Raw genomic sequence first — 18,372 nt, 5'->3', positions numbered from 1 at the left:
TCTTTTTTTCCACTAGTAAATGTATTTGATTGATGGATGGATGGATTGATTGATTTTTGGTCACACCGTGCAGCATGTGGGATCTAGTTCCCCAACCAGGGATCAAACCTGTGCCCCCTGCAGTGGAAGCACAGAGTCCTAACCACTGGACCACCAGGGAAGTCTCTTGCCCTTCATTCTTGGTGCTACTTCTTTTTTTATGGTTTTTAAAAGTTTTTTATTCAAGTATAGCTGATTTACAATGTTGTGTGAATTTCTGGTGTACAGCAAAGTGATTCCGTTATACATATATATTCTTTTTTTTATTCTTTTCCATATGGTTTATCACAGGGTATTGGATATAGTTTCCTGTGCTCTACAGTAGGACCTTGTTGTTTATCCGTCCCTTGGATAATAGCTCACATCTGCTAATCCCAAACTCCCAGTTCTTCCCTCCCCCTCCCTCCCTCCCACTTGGCAACCACAAGTCTGTTTTCTACGTCACTGAGTCTGTTTCTGTTTTGTAGGTAGGTTCCTTTGTGTCATATTTTAGATTCCACATGTAAGTGATACCATGTGGTATTTGTCTTTCTCTGTCTGACTTACTTCACTTAGTATGAGAATCTCTAGGTCCATCCATGTTGCTGCAGATGGCATTATTTCATCCTCTTTGATGGCTGAGTAGTATTCCATTGTGTATATGGACCACATCGTCTTTATCCATTCCTCTGTTGGTGGACATTTAAGTTGTTTCCATGTCTTGGCTATCGTGAATAGTGATGCTATGAACATTGGGGTGCACGTATCTTTTCAAATTAGAGTTTTGTCCGGATGTATGCCCAGGAGTGGGAATGCTGGATCATTTCACAGCTCTATTTGTAGTTCTTTGAGGAACCTCCATACTATTCTCCATAGTGGCTGCACCAGTTTACATTCCCATCTTGATGCTACTTCTCATGAGTTTTCCAATCTTGGACAAGTTCCATGACCTCTGTGCCTTCGTTTCCTCATCTGTCACTGAGGAGACCAGTAAGACCTTTCTCAGGGCTGTCATGAAAGTCAGGTGAGTCAACACATAGAAGACTCCAAGAGTTTACGTTGCAGGTGATCTCTCAAGCAGTGCTTGCAGCCTAGGCTGATGTCTGTAAACCAGTGTCCCTGCTGGGGCTTTGTCTGGGTGGGCTCTGCGCCTGTGCAGGACAGAGGTGGCTATGAGACACTCGTGGGACAGCCCCGGCCACTCTGGAGCCAGTCCTCCTGGGTCAGCAGCTGTGTGTCTGGCTCTGAGTGGAGGCTCCGTCTTTCCCACACACTCCCCAGCAGGTGCTGCCAGTTAGATGTGCCAACACGTCCCCAGCCCGACGGCCCCTGCCATCCCCCCGGCCCAGTCACAGCCCCATCCTCTCTGCCTGGGCCACCGCAGCCAGAAGAGGCCTCCCAGAGCTTGGACGTGATCGGACGTTGCCCCTGGGAAAACCTTCCAAAGGCCCCCCATTGCAATTGGAATAAAAGGCGCAATTTTTATCGAGGCGACAAGGCCATACTGGGTTTCTCTCTGTCCTTTAAGCATGTCTCCTTTGTTCCTGAATCAGGATCTCTGCACCTGCTGCTTCCTCTGCTCAGAACTCTTTCCAAGGCCAGTGTCTCCTCATTGTTCAAGTCTCAGATCGAACCTCACCTCCCAGAAAGGCCTTCCTTACGTCGTCCCTGCGGCAGTGGCCAGACCCCCTCCCAGCCCCTCAGTCACGCCCCCGTGTGTTTAGTCTTCTTCATTTGCTTCATGGTGTTTAGCTTGTGTGCTCGTTTGTCTCCTGCCATCCCACTCCACACACACGCACGAACAGGACGTCAGCTCTGTGCGGGCTGGACCCTTGTCCGCCCCCCACTGTGTCCGCAGTACCTGAACAGGACTGTGCGCGGAGCGGCCACCTCTTCACACTGGATAAGTGGCAAGGCCGTGGGTGGATGGGAAGGAGTGGCCCCAGCTCTGGGCGCAGGGAGCGCTCACCCCCAGCAGCGCCTGCTCTGGACGCAGAGCGTGCGGTGTGCAGCCAGCGCCGCCCAACCCACTGCCCGATGTCTATGGAATTGTCTGCTTAGTTTGTCCTTCAGCTCTGAAAATAACATGGCAGCAGTGTCACGACTCAGATATACCGAGAAGAAAGACCGTAGAACTAGTCACTCTTCCACTCTGGAAAGATGAGAAAACTGGGGCTCATAAATTGGGAGGGTCAAGACCAGACGACAGCCGGGTCTCTGCGTTCAGGCAGGTCTGCACTTCCCAGACCTCGATGCCCGTGGCCTCGTCCAGGGCACTGTGACCCTCCCTGGGAATTCCACATAGATCCGTGGCCTCAGCCCCTGGCTGTGGTTGAGGAAATTGAGCTAAACTAAATGCCAAACTGAGCCCCGACGAACAGTGTGAGATCATTCTTCTTTCTAATTCCAGGTCGTGATTCAGCGCCGCTTGCTGAACATGCTGACTGCGATCCGTAACATGCACAGAGACGCCATCAAGAAAAGGTTCAGTCACGGAGGACAGGCCATAGCACAAGGTAGAGCCGGCTGCGAACAGCTGCGCTTCCATCCACATGTGTCCTGAGCAGCGGGCTTCTCTGTTAGGAAGTCAGCTGGGTACAAATGCACGGCTTCCTCAATCACATGTACTGGATTTTTAAAAGTGTTACTGAAGTCTAGTTGATTTACAGTGTTGCATTGATTTCTGCTGTACAGCACAGTGATTCCGTCAGTTATACACATATGTTCATATTCTTTTGCATTGTGGTTTATCCCAGGATATTGAATATAGTTCCCTGTGCTCTACAGTAGGACCTTGTTGTTTAGACATCCTCTATATACTAGTTTGCATCTGCTGATCCTAAACTCCTGATCCTTCCCTCCCCCAGCCCCCTCCCCCTTGGCAACCGCAAGTCTGTTCTCTATGTCTGTGAGTCTTTCTGTGTCGTAGATAAGTTCATTTGTGTCATATTTTAGATTCCACATATAAGTGATACCATATGGTATTTGTCTTTCTTTTTCTGACTTACTTCACTTAGTATGATAATCTCTAGGTCCATCCATGTTGCTACAAATTGCATTCTTTCATTCTTTTTTATGGCCGAGTAATATTGCATTGTATATATGTACCACATCTTCTTTATCCATTCTTCTGTCGATGGACATTTAGGTTGCTTCCATGTCTTGGCTATTGTGAATAGTGCTGCTGCGAATATAGGACATTTTATTACATTTTAATTATCCTTTTTCCTCCTATATTATTTTATCTCTGATGCTGATGTTTCTAATAAAGAAACTCTTTTAAAAAACATTGTAGGGCTTCCCTGGTGGCGCAGTGGTTAAGAGTCCGCCTGCCGATGCAGGGGACACGGGTTCGTGCCCCGGTCCGGGAAGATCCCACATGCCGCGGAGCGGCTGGGCCCATGAGCCATGGCCGCTGAGCCTGCGCATCTGGAGCCTGTGCCCTGCAATGGGAGAGGCCACAACAGTGAGAGGCCCACGTACCGAAAAAAAAAAAAAATTGTAAAATTTACCTGTGAGTTACATATGGACACCTGTAAAATGTCTTTACATGCTTCTTAAATTTGATCTTTTTCTTTGATGACAAGGGCAAAGAATATTCATCAGAGAGACTTCACTATGAATTATAGTTTTTTGGAAGTAAAAATAAAATTTTTAAAAAATTGGAGAAGGGGTTGGGGTAAAGAACAAAAGAGAAACTAAAAACGAGACTACACACATACATACGTACACACACACGTTCTTTCTGAAACGGTGTGTGCCGAGGACGCAGCAGCTGGTGTGTGGCAAACGCACACACGCACACAACCAGAGACGGTGGTTTCGCACGAATACCTTACGATTCTCCCAAAGCGCTGTTTCGTTTTTCACCCGCAGACGAGAATTCCTCCAGACACCTTCCGGCGCGGGTCAGTCAGGACGATTACTGCAGCTGCTTCTCTGTGTCACCCCAGCAAGTGCTGCCCTTCGCCTTCCCGGCCTACAGCGCCCCCCAGGGCTCCGACGAGCTGGTGGGTGTGCAGGGCTGCGGTGGCCCAGGCTCCATCAGGGTCGCAGGCAGGTGCCAAGGGGAGCCCCGCCCTGTCTCTGCCCCTCCGCTGCCTCCTTAGAGGCTCCCAAGTCAGACCTGCGTCCAAGTGATTGTGATGAACGGGAAACCGAGTGGCCCCTGCTGCCCCCTGCCTGGCCCCCGGGATGCCTGTGCTCAGGCTCTGCCCAGCCTGGAGGCCGCCGGGCCCTGCCACACTGCCGGGGAACAGGGCCTGAGGGCCGCGGCAGATGTAGGACTAAGAGGCAGGCCCAGCCCAGCCGAGCCCTCGGGTGCGTGGGGTCTGCGGGGGCCGGGGGTGGGCGGCCACAGCCTCTAACAGGCCAGCCTCGGACTCACAGGTCCATCCCTCTCTCCCTCTCGGTGGCAAGAAGTGTGACAGTTAGCCAAATGATGCATCGTCATAATTCAGATCGTGGCCAGACCACGAGTCAGGCAGTTTCTTAAGCGCTTCAGTTCTATCAGTTCATTTAATCTTCAACAAGTCCACATGGTAGGTTTATCCTCTTACAGCTGAGAAGGAGCCTGGGACACAAGGTCACAGAGCCAGTAATGAAATGTTGCCCGAGTTCCCCAAGTTCACGTAGTTAGCAATAAAAAGTGTGTTTTAATCGATAGTGAAAGGGCACAAGCAAAACAGTTTTTTGGTTTCAAAGAAGGAACTTGCCATTCACATCCTGTAAAATGATTTGAGCCTTGCAGGTTAATCTACTCAAGAATTACAGGAGTGACTTTAGAAATTCCATGTGTTTTCCGCATTAGAAAATCAAATGACTTAAAAGATGAGCATATTTAGTTCCTAGGAAATGATAAATCTGAGATTTTCAAGCACTATCAAGAATTATCTGATACTCAATAATTAATGGGTGGAAAGAGTGATAGGGATGCAAAGAGATTATCACTGTGCTGTGGAGCCCGTCTTTTTTTTTTTTTAATAATTCAAAGCTTATCATTTCATTTGGTACTTGAGTTAGTGCTGCAGAAATTTCTGTACTGCTCAGGGTTGATGAAAAACAGAATGCTCAGCATTCCTGTCCATAAAGAATTTTGTAATTCATTCCATAAATACTGTATTTCACCTATTCTAAGGTCACGTTTTAAAATATACAGCACCTTTGAGGTTGGGAAATGTCTCATAATTGGTGGCACATTCGCATTGCATCGTATCAGTCTGACGACGGTGTCTCAGCTCGGTGAGCCGTAGTCGTTACTGAGTGCCTGTCACAGGTGGGGGCTGTTGCAGGCTCTGGGTGATGCAGCAGATCCGCCTGCAGGACATTTGTGAGGTGGTGCTTCGGGATTAGCACCCGTGGAAGGGAAGCGGCCGCAGTGGGCAGAGGAGAAGTTAGGCTGCATCCTTTGACAGAGGCCTCAGCTGCCGTCCTGAGAATCACACCCTAAGAGACAAGGGGGGCGGGGGCCCACGCTGCCTCCAAGCCACTCGCAGGAAGCAGCAGCTGTGGTCACGGGAAGGGTCACTTAGAGGGAGGAGCCGTTCGTGTAACGTGCAAAATGTGGAGAAATAGAAGCATAGCTGCCCTCGCTCCGCGATGATCATGTGTCACTTTTTTGAATTTTCACATTTTAGGCTCCTGGTGGCCTTGGACCTGTTCCAATTAAACCTTCAGAAATTCAAATCAAGCAGGCCTATTCCTTCTTCAGTCTGCAGGTTAGACCTGTCATGTGGTTTTGTTAATTGGGTTTCTTATGAAATGAACAGAATAGTCTTGAATTTGAACTGCGCTATTTTTATTAGTTTTGTTCTATGACGGATTATGCCACGTAGCATACTGTGTGTTTTGCTCTGATGTTATTTTATGCGACGTGCGAAGTGTAGCAGATTCTCTTTTCCTAATGTGGCTTATGGAAACCAGGGTCTTTATTTGTGGATATACCATATAGTATGCATATCTGAAGCTGTCTGAACTGCATATGTTAGAAACTTGAAGAAAAGACACAAGTGAACAAAAGTGAGTCAGCCTTTGTGTATGACCACTTCTGTTTTTGAAAATATGCATGCTTTATTTCTTTCTTCTTTTCTTTTTTTTAATTGAAGTATAGTTGAATCCCAATATCTTGTTAGTTTCAGGCACACAGTGCAGTGAGTCAGTTACACACACACACATCTATTCTTTTTCAGATCCTTTTCCCTTTTAGGTCATTGCAAAACGTTGAGTATAATTCCCCGTGCTGTCCAGTAGGTCCTTGTGAAATATGCATGTTTTAAACTGACGAACCAGTGTTCAGTGTATTGCAGAGTTAAGCCCTAAGACAGGGGCGAGGAACTGTGAACACCGCTGTGTGCTGGGACCCAGAACGGGGCCCAGGACGGCACTGACAAAGCTGCTGCTTAAACGTGGCGCTCGTCTTCCTTTTACCCCCAGGCGGCTGGGAAGTGCCTCCCAAGGGCTTCGAGCGCCTGCCTTCTCTCCCCCAGGTTCCTCAGCTGTACCAGATCAAGAGGTACCAGCCGGTCTCTGTGCAGAGGTCTTCAACCAGCTACTGGCCTCAGAAGCTTGCCCGGGCCCTGAAGCCAGGAGCTGAGGTGACAGGTCCCCACCCTTGGGAATGTCCCATCTTCCCGCCGCCCTGGCGCGTGGACTAACGTGCTGTCCTTGGTCTTGGTCCAGGACGAAGCCACCGCCGTCATGGCCCTGCCCAAGCAGGACTCCGCGCCCCAGCTCCCCGGCGAGACCTCCGTCCTGAGCATACGACTCCCTGAGGCCTTGGCCCGGGCTCCAGAGTACGACCCACTTTATATCTTTGTAAGTGACATCAGCAGAAGTCATTGTTCCCTGTCCCTTTATCCAGCAGTTACTTCATAAGAAAGCAGAAGGGGAAAGGGGGGAGGGGTAAGCTAGGGGTGTGGGGTTAGCAGACACACACTACTGCACGTAAAAAAGATAAGCAGCAAGGACTGACTGTGTAGCACAGGGAAATGTACTCACGGTCTTGTCATAACCTGTAGGGGAAAAGAATCTGGTAAAAATATATATATATAACTGAATCACTTTGCTGTATACCTGAAACTGACACAATATTGTACATCAACTATACTTCAGTTTTTTTAAAAAAAAAACATTGAGAAAAAGAAGACAGAAGCACTAATTGGGAATATTTTTCTCTCTTTGGAATTTCAAGGGTTAAACCATATCTCATCTTTGAAATTGCTTTATCATTTGGAGAATATCAATGTTTTTGTCTTTTAACAACTCCAGCACTTATTTTTTTATGACAATAGCTTTATGATCTTTTCTAATTATCTATAATATGCACCTGTGTATTTTTGTGTTTCTTTTAAGTATAGTTGCTGTGCAATATTATGTAAGTTACAGGTGTATAATACAGTGATTCACAATTTTTAAAGGTAGTATATATGTATATATATGTGTATATATATATATATATATTTTTTTTTTTTTTTTTTGCGTTACGCGGGCCTCTCACTGTTGTGGCCTCTCCCGTCGCGGAGCACAGGCTCCGGACGCGCAGGCTCAGCGGCCACGGCTCTCGGCCACTGCGCCACCAGGGAAGCCCTGTATATATATTTTAAGATGAAAATACAACAGAAAAAAAGTAAAGTCACCCAGCCCCGTCCCGCGGCGCCTAGTTGATTCTTTATCCCATCTTCGGGCACCGTGGCCCTGCCACACCGACGCCTGATTCCCTGTCTTCTACCAAATGGAGTCCAGTCTCCCAGCGATGTGGGGTCCAGCCGGTTCTTCCTCCTCCCCTGCGTGTGTCCTCCTGTCACCTGCCCTCAGGGGCACCCCCTTCCCCCTTATCCTTAAGGATGCAGTACCCAAGCCCTAAGAGACTGAAGGCCAGACAGGAAATCTGAGGAGGTTCTATGTAAGAACGGAATCATCGGCGAAATGCCACGGTAGTTGCCCTAGTTACAGTCTGTTTTGTAAGGACACGCACACACACACACACGAACACACACGCACACACGCGCGCACGCACGCAGTATGAGGAAGGGCCTCAGACACTACCTGAGAAAGGCTCCTCTGGGAGAATCTACACGTGAGCCTCTGAATCTCTGACAGGGCAGAGATGCCGGTGGTCGCACCCAAGGGCAGAGCAGGGACAGACGCCTGCCTGTTTCCTGGTTGTTTGCCTTGGGGCTACTCCTCTGAGCTCTGCTGCTTTCCTCCAGGGAGCTGTGCTGTTTGTGTTTTGGCCAAACACAAACACAGCGTGTTCTGGTAGTCTCATTGCGGGGTGGGGGAGGGCTGTCCCTCACAGACATAGAGTCAGGGCTGGGATGGCCTCACCGGGCATCTAACTCGGTGATTTTCAAACTTCACTTAGCACCAGCACCCTGTCGCCAGCTGAAATTTTACACAGCAGGGCAATATGTAAAATAGGGTCCCGGTTGCTGGGCTGGCAGTGGATAAGGGGCTTTCCTGAGGAGGGTATCCCTGCAAAACCCCAGGGTCTTCACAGTCTCCCCCAGACCCACCCTCTACCACCCCTCACCACTCTGCAAGTGAGAAAGCTGGTCTAGAGACCGGTTTTGCAGATGTAACATACATCAACATTTACCAAATTACATACTTTTCACATGGGCAGTTTATTGCATATCACTTACACATCAGTATGGCTATAAAAGAAAGAATTCGAAAAGCCTAAGAAAAGAAAGAAAAACAAAAGGCAAGCAATGCTGGTCGCAACGAGTAGAGCATTGCAGTGGAGTCTTGGTTGAAGTTTTTGTTTTTTTGGTTTTTTTTTGCGGTACGCGGGCCTCTCACTGCTGTGGCCTCTCCCATCGCGGAGCACAGGCTCCGGACGCGCAGGCTCAGCGGCCATGGCTCACGGGCCCAGCCGCTCCGCGGCATGTGGGATCTTCCCGGACCGGGGCACGAACCCGTGTCCCCTGCATCGGCAGGCGGACTCTCAACCACTGCGCCACCAGGGAAGCCCCACAGTGGAGTCTTGGGGTGATATCTGTGCGCTGTCTGCAGGAGATGGGGTAGAGGGCTCTGGGGAGGAGATGTTGGGGCAGTGTGGACCCCATGCACCGACGGTGCAGCTGAGGCCGTGGAAACGCTGGAGGGTTTTACAGAGGCGCGTTACTAAAGCAAAACGCAAGGCCGTTATAAACTCCAGGGGGGAGAGTCAACTAAAAATCCATGTATGTTCCCAGTAGGAAGCCAAACTGAAATCGGCATGATTTTTAAGACTTGATAGAAAATTGAAAAATAGAATCCACCTGGCCTTGATACTAGAACTTCCCTCTGCCTCTGACCCAGAGGTCGTGATAGTGAACCTTCACCAGAAAGCTATAATCCAGGCCTCGGCTTGGCCTGGCGGAGCGACACACTTAGACAGTTAAGACAAACTAAGTGCTGTTTGCCAGTTCCAGCAGAGACACCTTGCGAGCAAAGCGCGCAGGTCTTGGTGCGGCCCCAGAATGCAGCTGTCGGCGCTCTCGGGGGTGAAATTGTGGGGGGGGGAGGGGCGGGAGAGCACGGGGCGGGCTGCCCTCACTTCACGGGGAGCTGGGGTACGCAGCTAAAGATGATGAAACAGCGAGCAGGTGGATCGGTGGGCCACTGCAGGCCGCAGCCAGACTAACAATAACCATGTGATTTTCAAAGCCCACAAGGAGCATCTGTGCATGCGAGCAAGACCCTTACCTTACGGGGTAATGAGTCAGCAGATGCTGTGAGGTCGACAGGCAAGAGGAGGAAGAAGCAGCGCGATGCTCAGAGTTAGTGACCATCCCAGGCACAAACCCAGACCCGAGCCTGGGGTAGGAGGGGCCCGCACGAGCCCCCTTGCTCTTCACCACGAATCCTCCCAGCCTGGGTGAGCCGCTCCCATATGCACGCGGTGGTCTGAGGGAAATGAAAATTAAAATAGTCACGGGCTGACCGCTCAGACCTCCTGCTCTGGTAGCGATGGCCGCCCTGGGGGAGGTGAGGTGTGACAACTGTTAGAGACGGTGGCATGGCCATTTCCAGAAAGATTTCATCCGCTGCACTTGACCCAAGGCAGGTCCAGAGAGTTGGCCACACGGCGGGTGTCCCCCCCACCCCAGGGCTGTGCACCTTTGCCCCCCGTCCCCGTCCCCGTGAGACTGCCAGCCCCTCCCCCATCAGTGACTCCACCTCTTGGTCACACTGTGACCAGGCCCAGCTGGGGTCTCTGTCATCCTGCCCCGAATCCCTGAGGCATCCCTTCCCAGGGGCTGTCCCGATTGTCCTTTGTCACCACAGGGGTGACTCCTGGTGGCGGAGGCCAGCAGCCTCCAGATTCTGGCCCTCGCCCCATTTCTGGGGAGGTAGTTGTGCCCAGAGCACCTGGGCGGCTCCGGCTGGGTGCTCACCCTGCCTCCTGTCCTTTGCCCCTCCTTCCGGCACGTCCTCGCACGCTGGGGGATTTAAGGGGCCCTGCGCGGCGGCAGGACGCGTCCCCCACTTGCCCACCCACACCCGCCTTCCTCTGCATCCTCAGTCTCCCCGGCTTTGTCTCACCACGCCCCACCTTTCCCCTCGTTCCCTCCCAGCCCTCCAGCCCTGACCTGGGTCCGGGTGGGGACCCAAGGTTTGCCTTCGCCTCTGTCCCTGTCCCCATTCCGTGCGGCCCTGTGAGGGACGGGAGAAGAGCTGCTGTGGACACACAGATACTCCACTCCTGACTCCCTCGAGGGGTTATCGCCTCCCTGCCGTCCTGCTGCCTTTACGTCCGTGCGTCGGCGCAAGAGCTTCTCCGTGGCCCTGGCTGCAAGTCAGCCTCCCTGCATGACTGGAGGACAGGCAGCCCAGCGTTCGTGGCCGGGACGCCTTCATCACACGCACGATAGCCGGGCCCTCCTCTGGGTGCTGTCACGTCGTCTTCAAGTTGTTGGGGACATTTGTTTCTTGGCGCTGAGACTGGGTTCCCGTCAGTCGTGTGGAGTTCTGTGGGTTTTTAAAAAAAAAATTTTTTTTTTAATTCTTCAAACAAACAAAAAGAACAGAATCTCAACTTAGTGGTTCCTAAACATCTGTGAGTAAACAACCACAAGGGAGCTAAAAGCTATGTTGTCTGGGAGAAGAGCTGGGTTTTTGTTGGACAGGCCCCAGAAGGAACATTAAAAGGCTCCACATTTTTGTACATTTTGATATAATTGCTCTGTGCCTCCATTAGTTCTGCTGGAAAATTAGTAAAAGACAGGAACTCCCTTAAAGCCAGATACTTCATCCAAATGGAGCCTTCCTGAAGTAAAAACATCACCAAAACAATGTTAAATGCTGATGTTTCCTGATATATCACATGCCACCCTCTCCTTTGTCTTTTTCTTTTTTTTTTTCTTTTTTGCGGTACGCGGGCCTCTCACTGTTGTGGCCTCTCCCGTTGCGGAACACAGGCTCCGGACGCGCAGGCTCAGCGGCCATGGCTCACGGGCCCAGCCGCTCCGCGGCATGTGGGACCTTCCCGGACCGGGGCACGAACCCGTGTACCCTGCCTCGGCAGGAGGACTCTCAACCACTGCGCCACCTGGGAAGCCCCTGTCTTCTCTTTAAAGTTACTTTTTAGAAGCTATTCTTTTGTTTCCAAAACCAGAAGCTCATTGCTTTTTAAAACCAGTTTCCTTATTTAATAAATCCCCCTAATTGATCAAATTCAGAAACAAATACTTTAAGCTCTTTAAGCTGCAGTTTCATTTGTACTCGTTTCCATGGAAGATCAGTGAATCCGCGTGGTATGTAATGAAGCGCTTCAACCGGAAAAGTGACATTTGTGAATGACCGTGACCACTGCCCATCTGAAGCCACCTCTGCTCTCCTGCTTCTCTTTCCCAGACGGGCTGACAGAGGCGGGGTCAGAATGCGCGTGCCGGGGGAGGGGGGGCCGAAGGGAACCTTAGCTGACGCCTGTGCTGTGGCAGAGGAGGAAACCGGTCAACAAAAGAGACCCCGTTTTTCGTCTCTCCCGCAGAACCCCAGCCCAGGGTTATTTGCCGTGAAGCACCCGCTGACCTACGTGGAAACCTCGATGGATTACCATCTGTGCACCCACCCCAAATACAAGTTCACTAAGGAGTCCCACTGCAGCTCCAGCATCCCCCTAACCCAGAAGCAGTTTCTCCATCACATGGTAAAGCCATCCCGGCTCAGCGGCAGGGCTGGCTCTGGGCTGCGGGGCCGGGCAGGGGACAAGGAGGGAGGGTCACCGCTGGAACCGAGGAGTAGAGGGTTTGCTGCCACAGCTGCAGGACGAGGACAGTAACCGTGGCGCTGTGGACCCTGTCATGCCCCAGCCCTGAAGGGGGGCAGGTGGGGACTCAGCACGATCCCCATCAGCCCGTACCCAGCTCCCAGGCTTCACGTTGCCCCCTTTTCAACGTTCTTAGTCTCTTTTTCCTTGAAGGTCATGCCTAATATTCATCTTATCCCCGCTGCAACCATGGAAAAACAGTCACGTGGCGGCCATAACCCTGTGGGATGACCCCCCTCTTTGTTTGATCCCCAACGAGGACAGAAACGTCATAATGGGCAAGGTGGTGATGTGACAAATGCACAGTGAGGAAGAGGCCCCCGAGAGCTCCTTCTTCCCCCAAATAACCAACCTGACCTCAGCCTCCAGGCACCTCCTGGGTGGCCCGCACCCTCCGCTCGGGATGAAACCCTAACTTAGGTGGGTGGCTGTCTCAGCCCTGGCCCCGCCAGCTCCGCCTCATGCCTCTTCCCGCATCACCTTCCTGCCTCTTGGTTCTAGGACTCCAGCCTGATCCCCGTGCTCCTTGCTTGCTCCCTCTTCCCCAGCCCCACAGGCAGCCGCCCCTGGGCCCTCCCTGGATCCCACCGGCTGGCCTCACGCGCCATGTGACTCCCTGTCCTGCACCCCAGGGCCCAGCAGCGCACCGTCACCCTCCTGAGAAGCCTTCCTTCCACACAAATCCGATCCAGTCGTTTTCCAGTTTGGAAACCCTCCGTGGTCCCTGCTGCCCCTGGGAGCAGCTCCAGGCTCATTAGCTTGGCCCACGAGGCCCTTCACAACCAGCCTGCCTCTCCAGCCTCATTTCCTGTCACCCCCGTCACCCGCCCTGCACTCGGTGCTCTCCTGATAGCACCCTCCTCGCATTTTCCATGCCTTTGCGCGCGCTTACCCCTGCCTGGACAGCCCTCTGATGAACTGACCCATCCTCTGAATGTTGCATTAGCATCACATGCACAGTAGTCAAAACGGGTGGAAAGGCCAGACCTGTCCTCCAGCACCAGGGCCGTTGCCCCTGTGCCACATAAGACAGGGGCGGGAGCCTCTCCGTCCTCCCTGCCTTAATGCCTGTTGCCTTGTTGCAGCAGTTGCTGGAGCAGCTGTCGTTTTTAGCCTCAGAAAAGTTCTACTAAACTTAATGGAATGATACATTTTGGAGCTCAACTTGGATTGAAAAATATTCAGTTGAATGAAACGGAAGTCTTTCCTGAACTTTACATGTGGTCCCCCTGTGCCGGCTCTATTACAGGATGTCATTCCTGGAGTGATGACCTGGAAGAGGTTCCAGTGCCCGGTCCTCTCGTCCCTGCCCGAAACCTCGAAGACAGAGGTGACGCAGAGGTAAGCCCAGCTCCCCGTCGCCTCACGGAGGTGTGTGTGCCCTGCAGAGTGCAGAGGCTGCAACCTCAGAAGTTACCTGCCGGTAGTATGTCAAAGCATACTTTTAGTGCATCGTGAGGGAAGTCTGCTCACCAGAGGAATATGATGGTGTGTATAAAGTCATATCTTGACTTTATCTTAATTGAGATATACTTTATTTTTTTAACTTTTATTGAAATATAGTTGATTTACAATGTTATGTTAGTTTTGGATGTATAGCAAAGTGACTCAGTTATATGTGTGTGTGTGTGTGTGTGTGTGTGTGTGTGTGTATATATATACATATATTCTTTTTTACATTCTCTTCCTTAATAGGTTATTACAATATATCAAATATAGTTCCCTGTGCTATGCAGTAGGCCCTTGTTGTTTACTTTTATAAATTAGTGGCGTGTATCTCTTGATCCCAAACTCCTGATTCATCTCCACCCACTTCCTCCACCCCCTCTCCCCCCTGGCAACCACAAGTTTGCTTTCTAGGTCTGTGAGTTTATTTCTGTTTTGTAAATAAGTTCATTAGTATCATTGTTTTAGATTCCACATATAAGTGATATCATATGACATTTGTCTTTTTCTTTCTGACTTGCTTCACTTAGTATGATAGTCTCTAGGTCCATCCATGTTGCTGCAAATGGCATTATTTTGTTCTTTTTTATGCCTGAGTAATATGCCATTGTATATATGTACCGCATCTTTTTTTTAAACATCTTTATTGGAGTATAATTGCTTTACAATGGTGTGTTAGTTTCTGCTGTATAACAAAGTGAACCAGCTATAGGTATACATATATCCCCACATCTCTTCCCTCTTGCATCTCCCTCCCTCCCACCCTCCCTATCCCACCCCTCTAGGTGGTCACAAAGCACCGAGCTGATCTCCCTGTGCTATGCAGCTGCTTCCCACTAGCTATCTATTTTACATTTGCATTTGGTAGTGTATATATGTCAATGCGACTCTCTCACTTCGTCCTAGCTTACCCTTCCCCCTCCCCGTGTCCTCAAGTCCATTCTCTACGTCTGCATCTTTATTCCTGTCCTGCCCCTAGGTTCTTCATGACCTTTTTTTTTTTTTTAGATTCTATATATATATGCATCAGCATACAGTATTTGTTTTTCTCTTGCTGACTTACTTCACTCTGTATGACAGACTCTAGGTCCATCCACCTCACTACAAATAACTCAATTTCGTCTCTTTTTATGGCTGAGTAATATGCCATTGTATATATGTGCCACATCTTCTTTATCCATTCATCTGTCGATGGACACTTAGGTTGCTTCCATGTCGTGGCTATTGTAAATAGTGTTGCTATGAACATAGGGATGCATGTATCTTTTCGAATAAGAGTTTTATTCAGATACACACCCAGGAGTGGGATTGCTGGATCACATGGTAGCTCTTGAGATATACTTTTAAAAAGTCAATGTCACAGGTGGCTAGTTGTCCATGCTTCCATAAAAGCAGACACCAATCCATATAATTCAGCCGAAATAGCCATGGTCCATTTTTAACATTGTAGAGTTGCCAAGATTCGCCGTCCACACCCTCCATATCCACTCCCAAATGATCCACCTCTCTCCATGCCCCAGCCTGGCCGTCTACCGGGCGGCCCCACAGCTGTCATCACACAGAGACAGAGCAGGTAGATGAGAATATTGTTAGACCAAAGAAGGAGGAAATTTAGAGTAAGCACATTTTTGCTAATTTGCTCATTTAACACCTCTCCAGAGCCCTAGGATCTCAAACAAGTAGACTGATGCCTTTTCTTTAAGACACGGCCTGGTCAGTGACCTACTCCTGAGCCCTGGAGTTTGCTTCTTTGGCCCATTGTCCTTATAAAACGTAGTGAAATGAGTCGCTGGTGAGCAGATGTGACTAGTGTCCCAACACAATGACCATCAGCAGCGACATTCTGCTCAAACCCTTCGATTCAGGGTGAGGCCCAGCCCAAGTGGGGGCAGAGCCCTGCCACGGCCCAGGAGTGGCCAGCTCTGCCGGAGCACCGCCGCCAACCAGGGTCGGCAGGGACACGCACCCTTGACTCCCACCAGCGAGTGCAGGCTCTTCCCCGTCACCAGAATGGCTCGCAGCCTCCCGGAGCTGTGTGGCCCCGGCCACGCTCTGTGGCCAGCTCTCTGGGCCCAGTCCTCTCGTGCAGAACACAAGCCGCTCGGGCTTGCTGTGAAGACCCCGCTCAGCCTCGACATTTTCGTTTTAGCAGAGGTAGGAAGGCTTACCCCGATGTGCACCTACCCCGTATGTACCACCCGTCACCTGCCCCTCCCCGGGTATTTGAGGAGATCGTTGCAATCCAGTTTGTGACCCTGGAACACTTACCTTTACTTCTTCCTGCACTGCCAGGCAAAAAGCTCTTCCTGAATGAAGCAGAATCTAGGCTTGTCCACCTGCTGTTCCCTTCGGGTTATTTCCTCGGTGCTTCCTGCCCCCCTCTGCCTGGAGATTAACATGAGACCAAGATTTGGCCCATGGTAGGGGCTCCAAAATATTAGTTCCTTTTCTGTGAGTTCATGTTACCGAACCAAACTTGGGTCCACTCGCCTGTGCACAGCAAAGCCAATCTACTGACACCGGCTCGTGGTGGAGGCAAGTGCAGCGTTCGTTGCAGGCGCCAAGCAAAGAGTCAGTCAGTTAAAGGTCAGGAAGCCCCAACTCCCCGATGGCTTCCAGGGAAGCATTTTTAAAGGCCAGGTGAGGGAGGGGCATTGCAGGGTGTGTGATCAGCTCGCGCACAGCTCTCTGGGTGGTGTTGAGGTTACAGGGTGGTGTTTCATCGTCAGTCCTCAGGTGTGGGGGCTACGTGCTCATGGGCAAGTGGTCAACTTCCGCTTGACGGGTTTCGGCATCTGTAAGACAGCTGAGGAATGTGCATCAGATACTGTTATCTGGGTACACCTCAGAGAGGAGCCATGGCAGAGGACATAGGGAGGGGTCTGTACCTCCCCACCAGCCAGACAGAAGACGGTCACACACCCTGCAGCCCTCACCCCAAATTTTGCCTTTAAAAACGCCTGCCTGAAAACCACTGGGCAGTTCTGGGTTTGGGGGGCACAAACCACCTCGTCTCCTTGCTGGCCCTGAACCTCTCTCTGCTCCAGACTCCGACGTTTTGGGTTGCTTGGCCTTGCTGTGCGTCAGGCACACGAAATTGTTTGGTAACATTAGCATATTTCTAGAATCTGAAAACTCCAGAATCAAGGGCTGGGTGGAACAGTGACCTTGTAGGGAGAAGGAATGCTTTGGTGTCTGAGAGACCTGCCTCGTAACCCGCTAGCCCTGTCACCCACTCTGTTTCCCTGGGCCACATTTACCTATTACTGAAGCCCGTTGAGCAGTCATTTCCTCATCTGTGAAACGGGGACGGTGAAGGGGTCCTCACGGACCACGTGAGTTGTGAGGACTCAAGTGGTGCATCTAGCCCCATCCTTAGTAACCCTTCCCACTTCTGCCCTCCCCCACCCACTAAACCTTGCGGTAACTCTGCTGCCACCATACGGCGATGGCCCGCCACCAGCTAGACACACGGCCTCATTTTGCTGTGGGGTGAGGGCACTTCCGAATGGACCGCAGTCATCAGCAGACCAAACACAGCTGGTGTGGGTACCGTCCAGAGGCTGAATACGCACATCGAGCAACGGCAGGCAGTGGACACGCCGGGGTCCACCAGCTGTCGGCAAGCACTGGTCTCGGGAATTAAGAAAAAAAAAGCCTGTTTTTTTTTCCAAAGCAATGTTCTTGGAAAAATCTCACGAGGCTGTTCTTTCAAAAGGCACTCAGAACGCAGTCACCTTGGGCTTGAACTAACCATGAATTAAATGTGAATTAAACAAGAAACTCCCCAACTAGGACTTGTTACCTCCAGCTTCTGTGCCCAAGTGCTCTGTTGGCCAATTTGTTTCATAATAAACCATAATTGCACCACAGATTATAAAATCAAGAGAGGATTCTTTATTTCTTTATCATGGATTTCTATGATGTAAGACCCTAGATAATGTTTTTATTTCTAAAAGAGTTATAGAATTATAATAGTATTCCCTTTTAAACTTCCTACACATCTGCTAATGATATTTCAACTCTGCGGTCATTTTTCTTGAATAGATTACCTATTTCTTAGCTGCTATTTCCCCTGTATTTCTGCCCCTGAGAGTTGCTGTTAAACCATGCAGTATCCTTAGTTAATGTTTATTCACTCCAAGTTATTTTTGCATTCGTAATGATCAAAACAGCTCACTTGGGTTCTTTGCTCATTAATAAATTCAGAGAGAATTTACTGAGTGTCTGTGACTTTCATGCAATCTGAGTAAGTAGCGATAAAGAAGTCATCTAATCCAGTGGTGCCCAGACTTTGGGGTTTTATAGACAACTGAAATTTCCAGAATAATCTTAGGAATTGACTTAGAGTTGTCGGCGTTTTACTTTTCCAAGAAAGGCATGAAACAAAACAAAGCAAAACAAAACCCCCAATCTCCGTCCACTGCCACCACCCTTTCAATTCCAGAGGAACATATTAACACATGGAAAAGTAAGCAGGACATGGTCTCAGAATTTTAAAATTAGGTAAGTTTGATCTCATGAAAAACCCTTGGTTGTTGCCATTCTGTCTTCCAGACCACCCTGGCCCCTGGGGAGTGGTCCAGGCTTCCACCTTCTCCCACCCTCCTCTCGGCTACACGCGCTCTGAGGTCTCAGTGGGATTGTCCGTT

At 50.2% G+C, this 18,372-nt stretch overlaps 1 protein-coding gene across 1 annotated transcript in view; it reads left to right on the top strand.

Annotated features, from left to right (window-relative positions):
• Positions 1-18,372, top strand: part of CFAP221 (cilia and flagella associated protein 221) — an 83,594-nt gene that overhangs the window by 55,994 nt on the left and 9,228 nt on the right. The window contains exons 14-20 of the mRNA XM_060153164.1: positions 2,429-2,534; positions 3,895-4,028; positions 5,655-5,735; positions 6,504-6,611; positions 6,697-6,831; positions 11,996-12,154; positions 13,524-13,615. Of these exons, the coding sequence (XP_060009147.1) occupies positions 2,429-2,534; positions 3,895-4,028; positions 5,655-5,735; positions 6,504-6,611; positions 6,697-6,831; positions 11,996-12,154; positions 13,524-13,615 (815 nt within the window). The remainder of the gene's footprint in view (positions 1-2,428; positions 2,535-3,894; positions 4,029-5,654; positions 5,736-6,503; positions 6,612-6,696; positions 6,832-11,995; positions 12,155-13,523; positions 13,616-18,372) is intronic.

The sequence above is a fragment of the Lagenorhynchus albirostris genome, chromosome 6 (assembly GCF_949774975.1).
Source record: "Lagenorhynchus albirostris chromosome 6, mLagAlb1.1, whole genome shotgun sequence".
Taxonomy (NCBI): domain Eukaryota; kingdom Metazoa; phylum Chordata; class Mammalia; order Artiodactyla; family Delphinidae; genus Lagenorhynchus; species Lagenorhynchus albirostris.
This window is presented reverse-complemented; position numbering and strand designations above follow the sequence as displayed.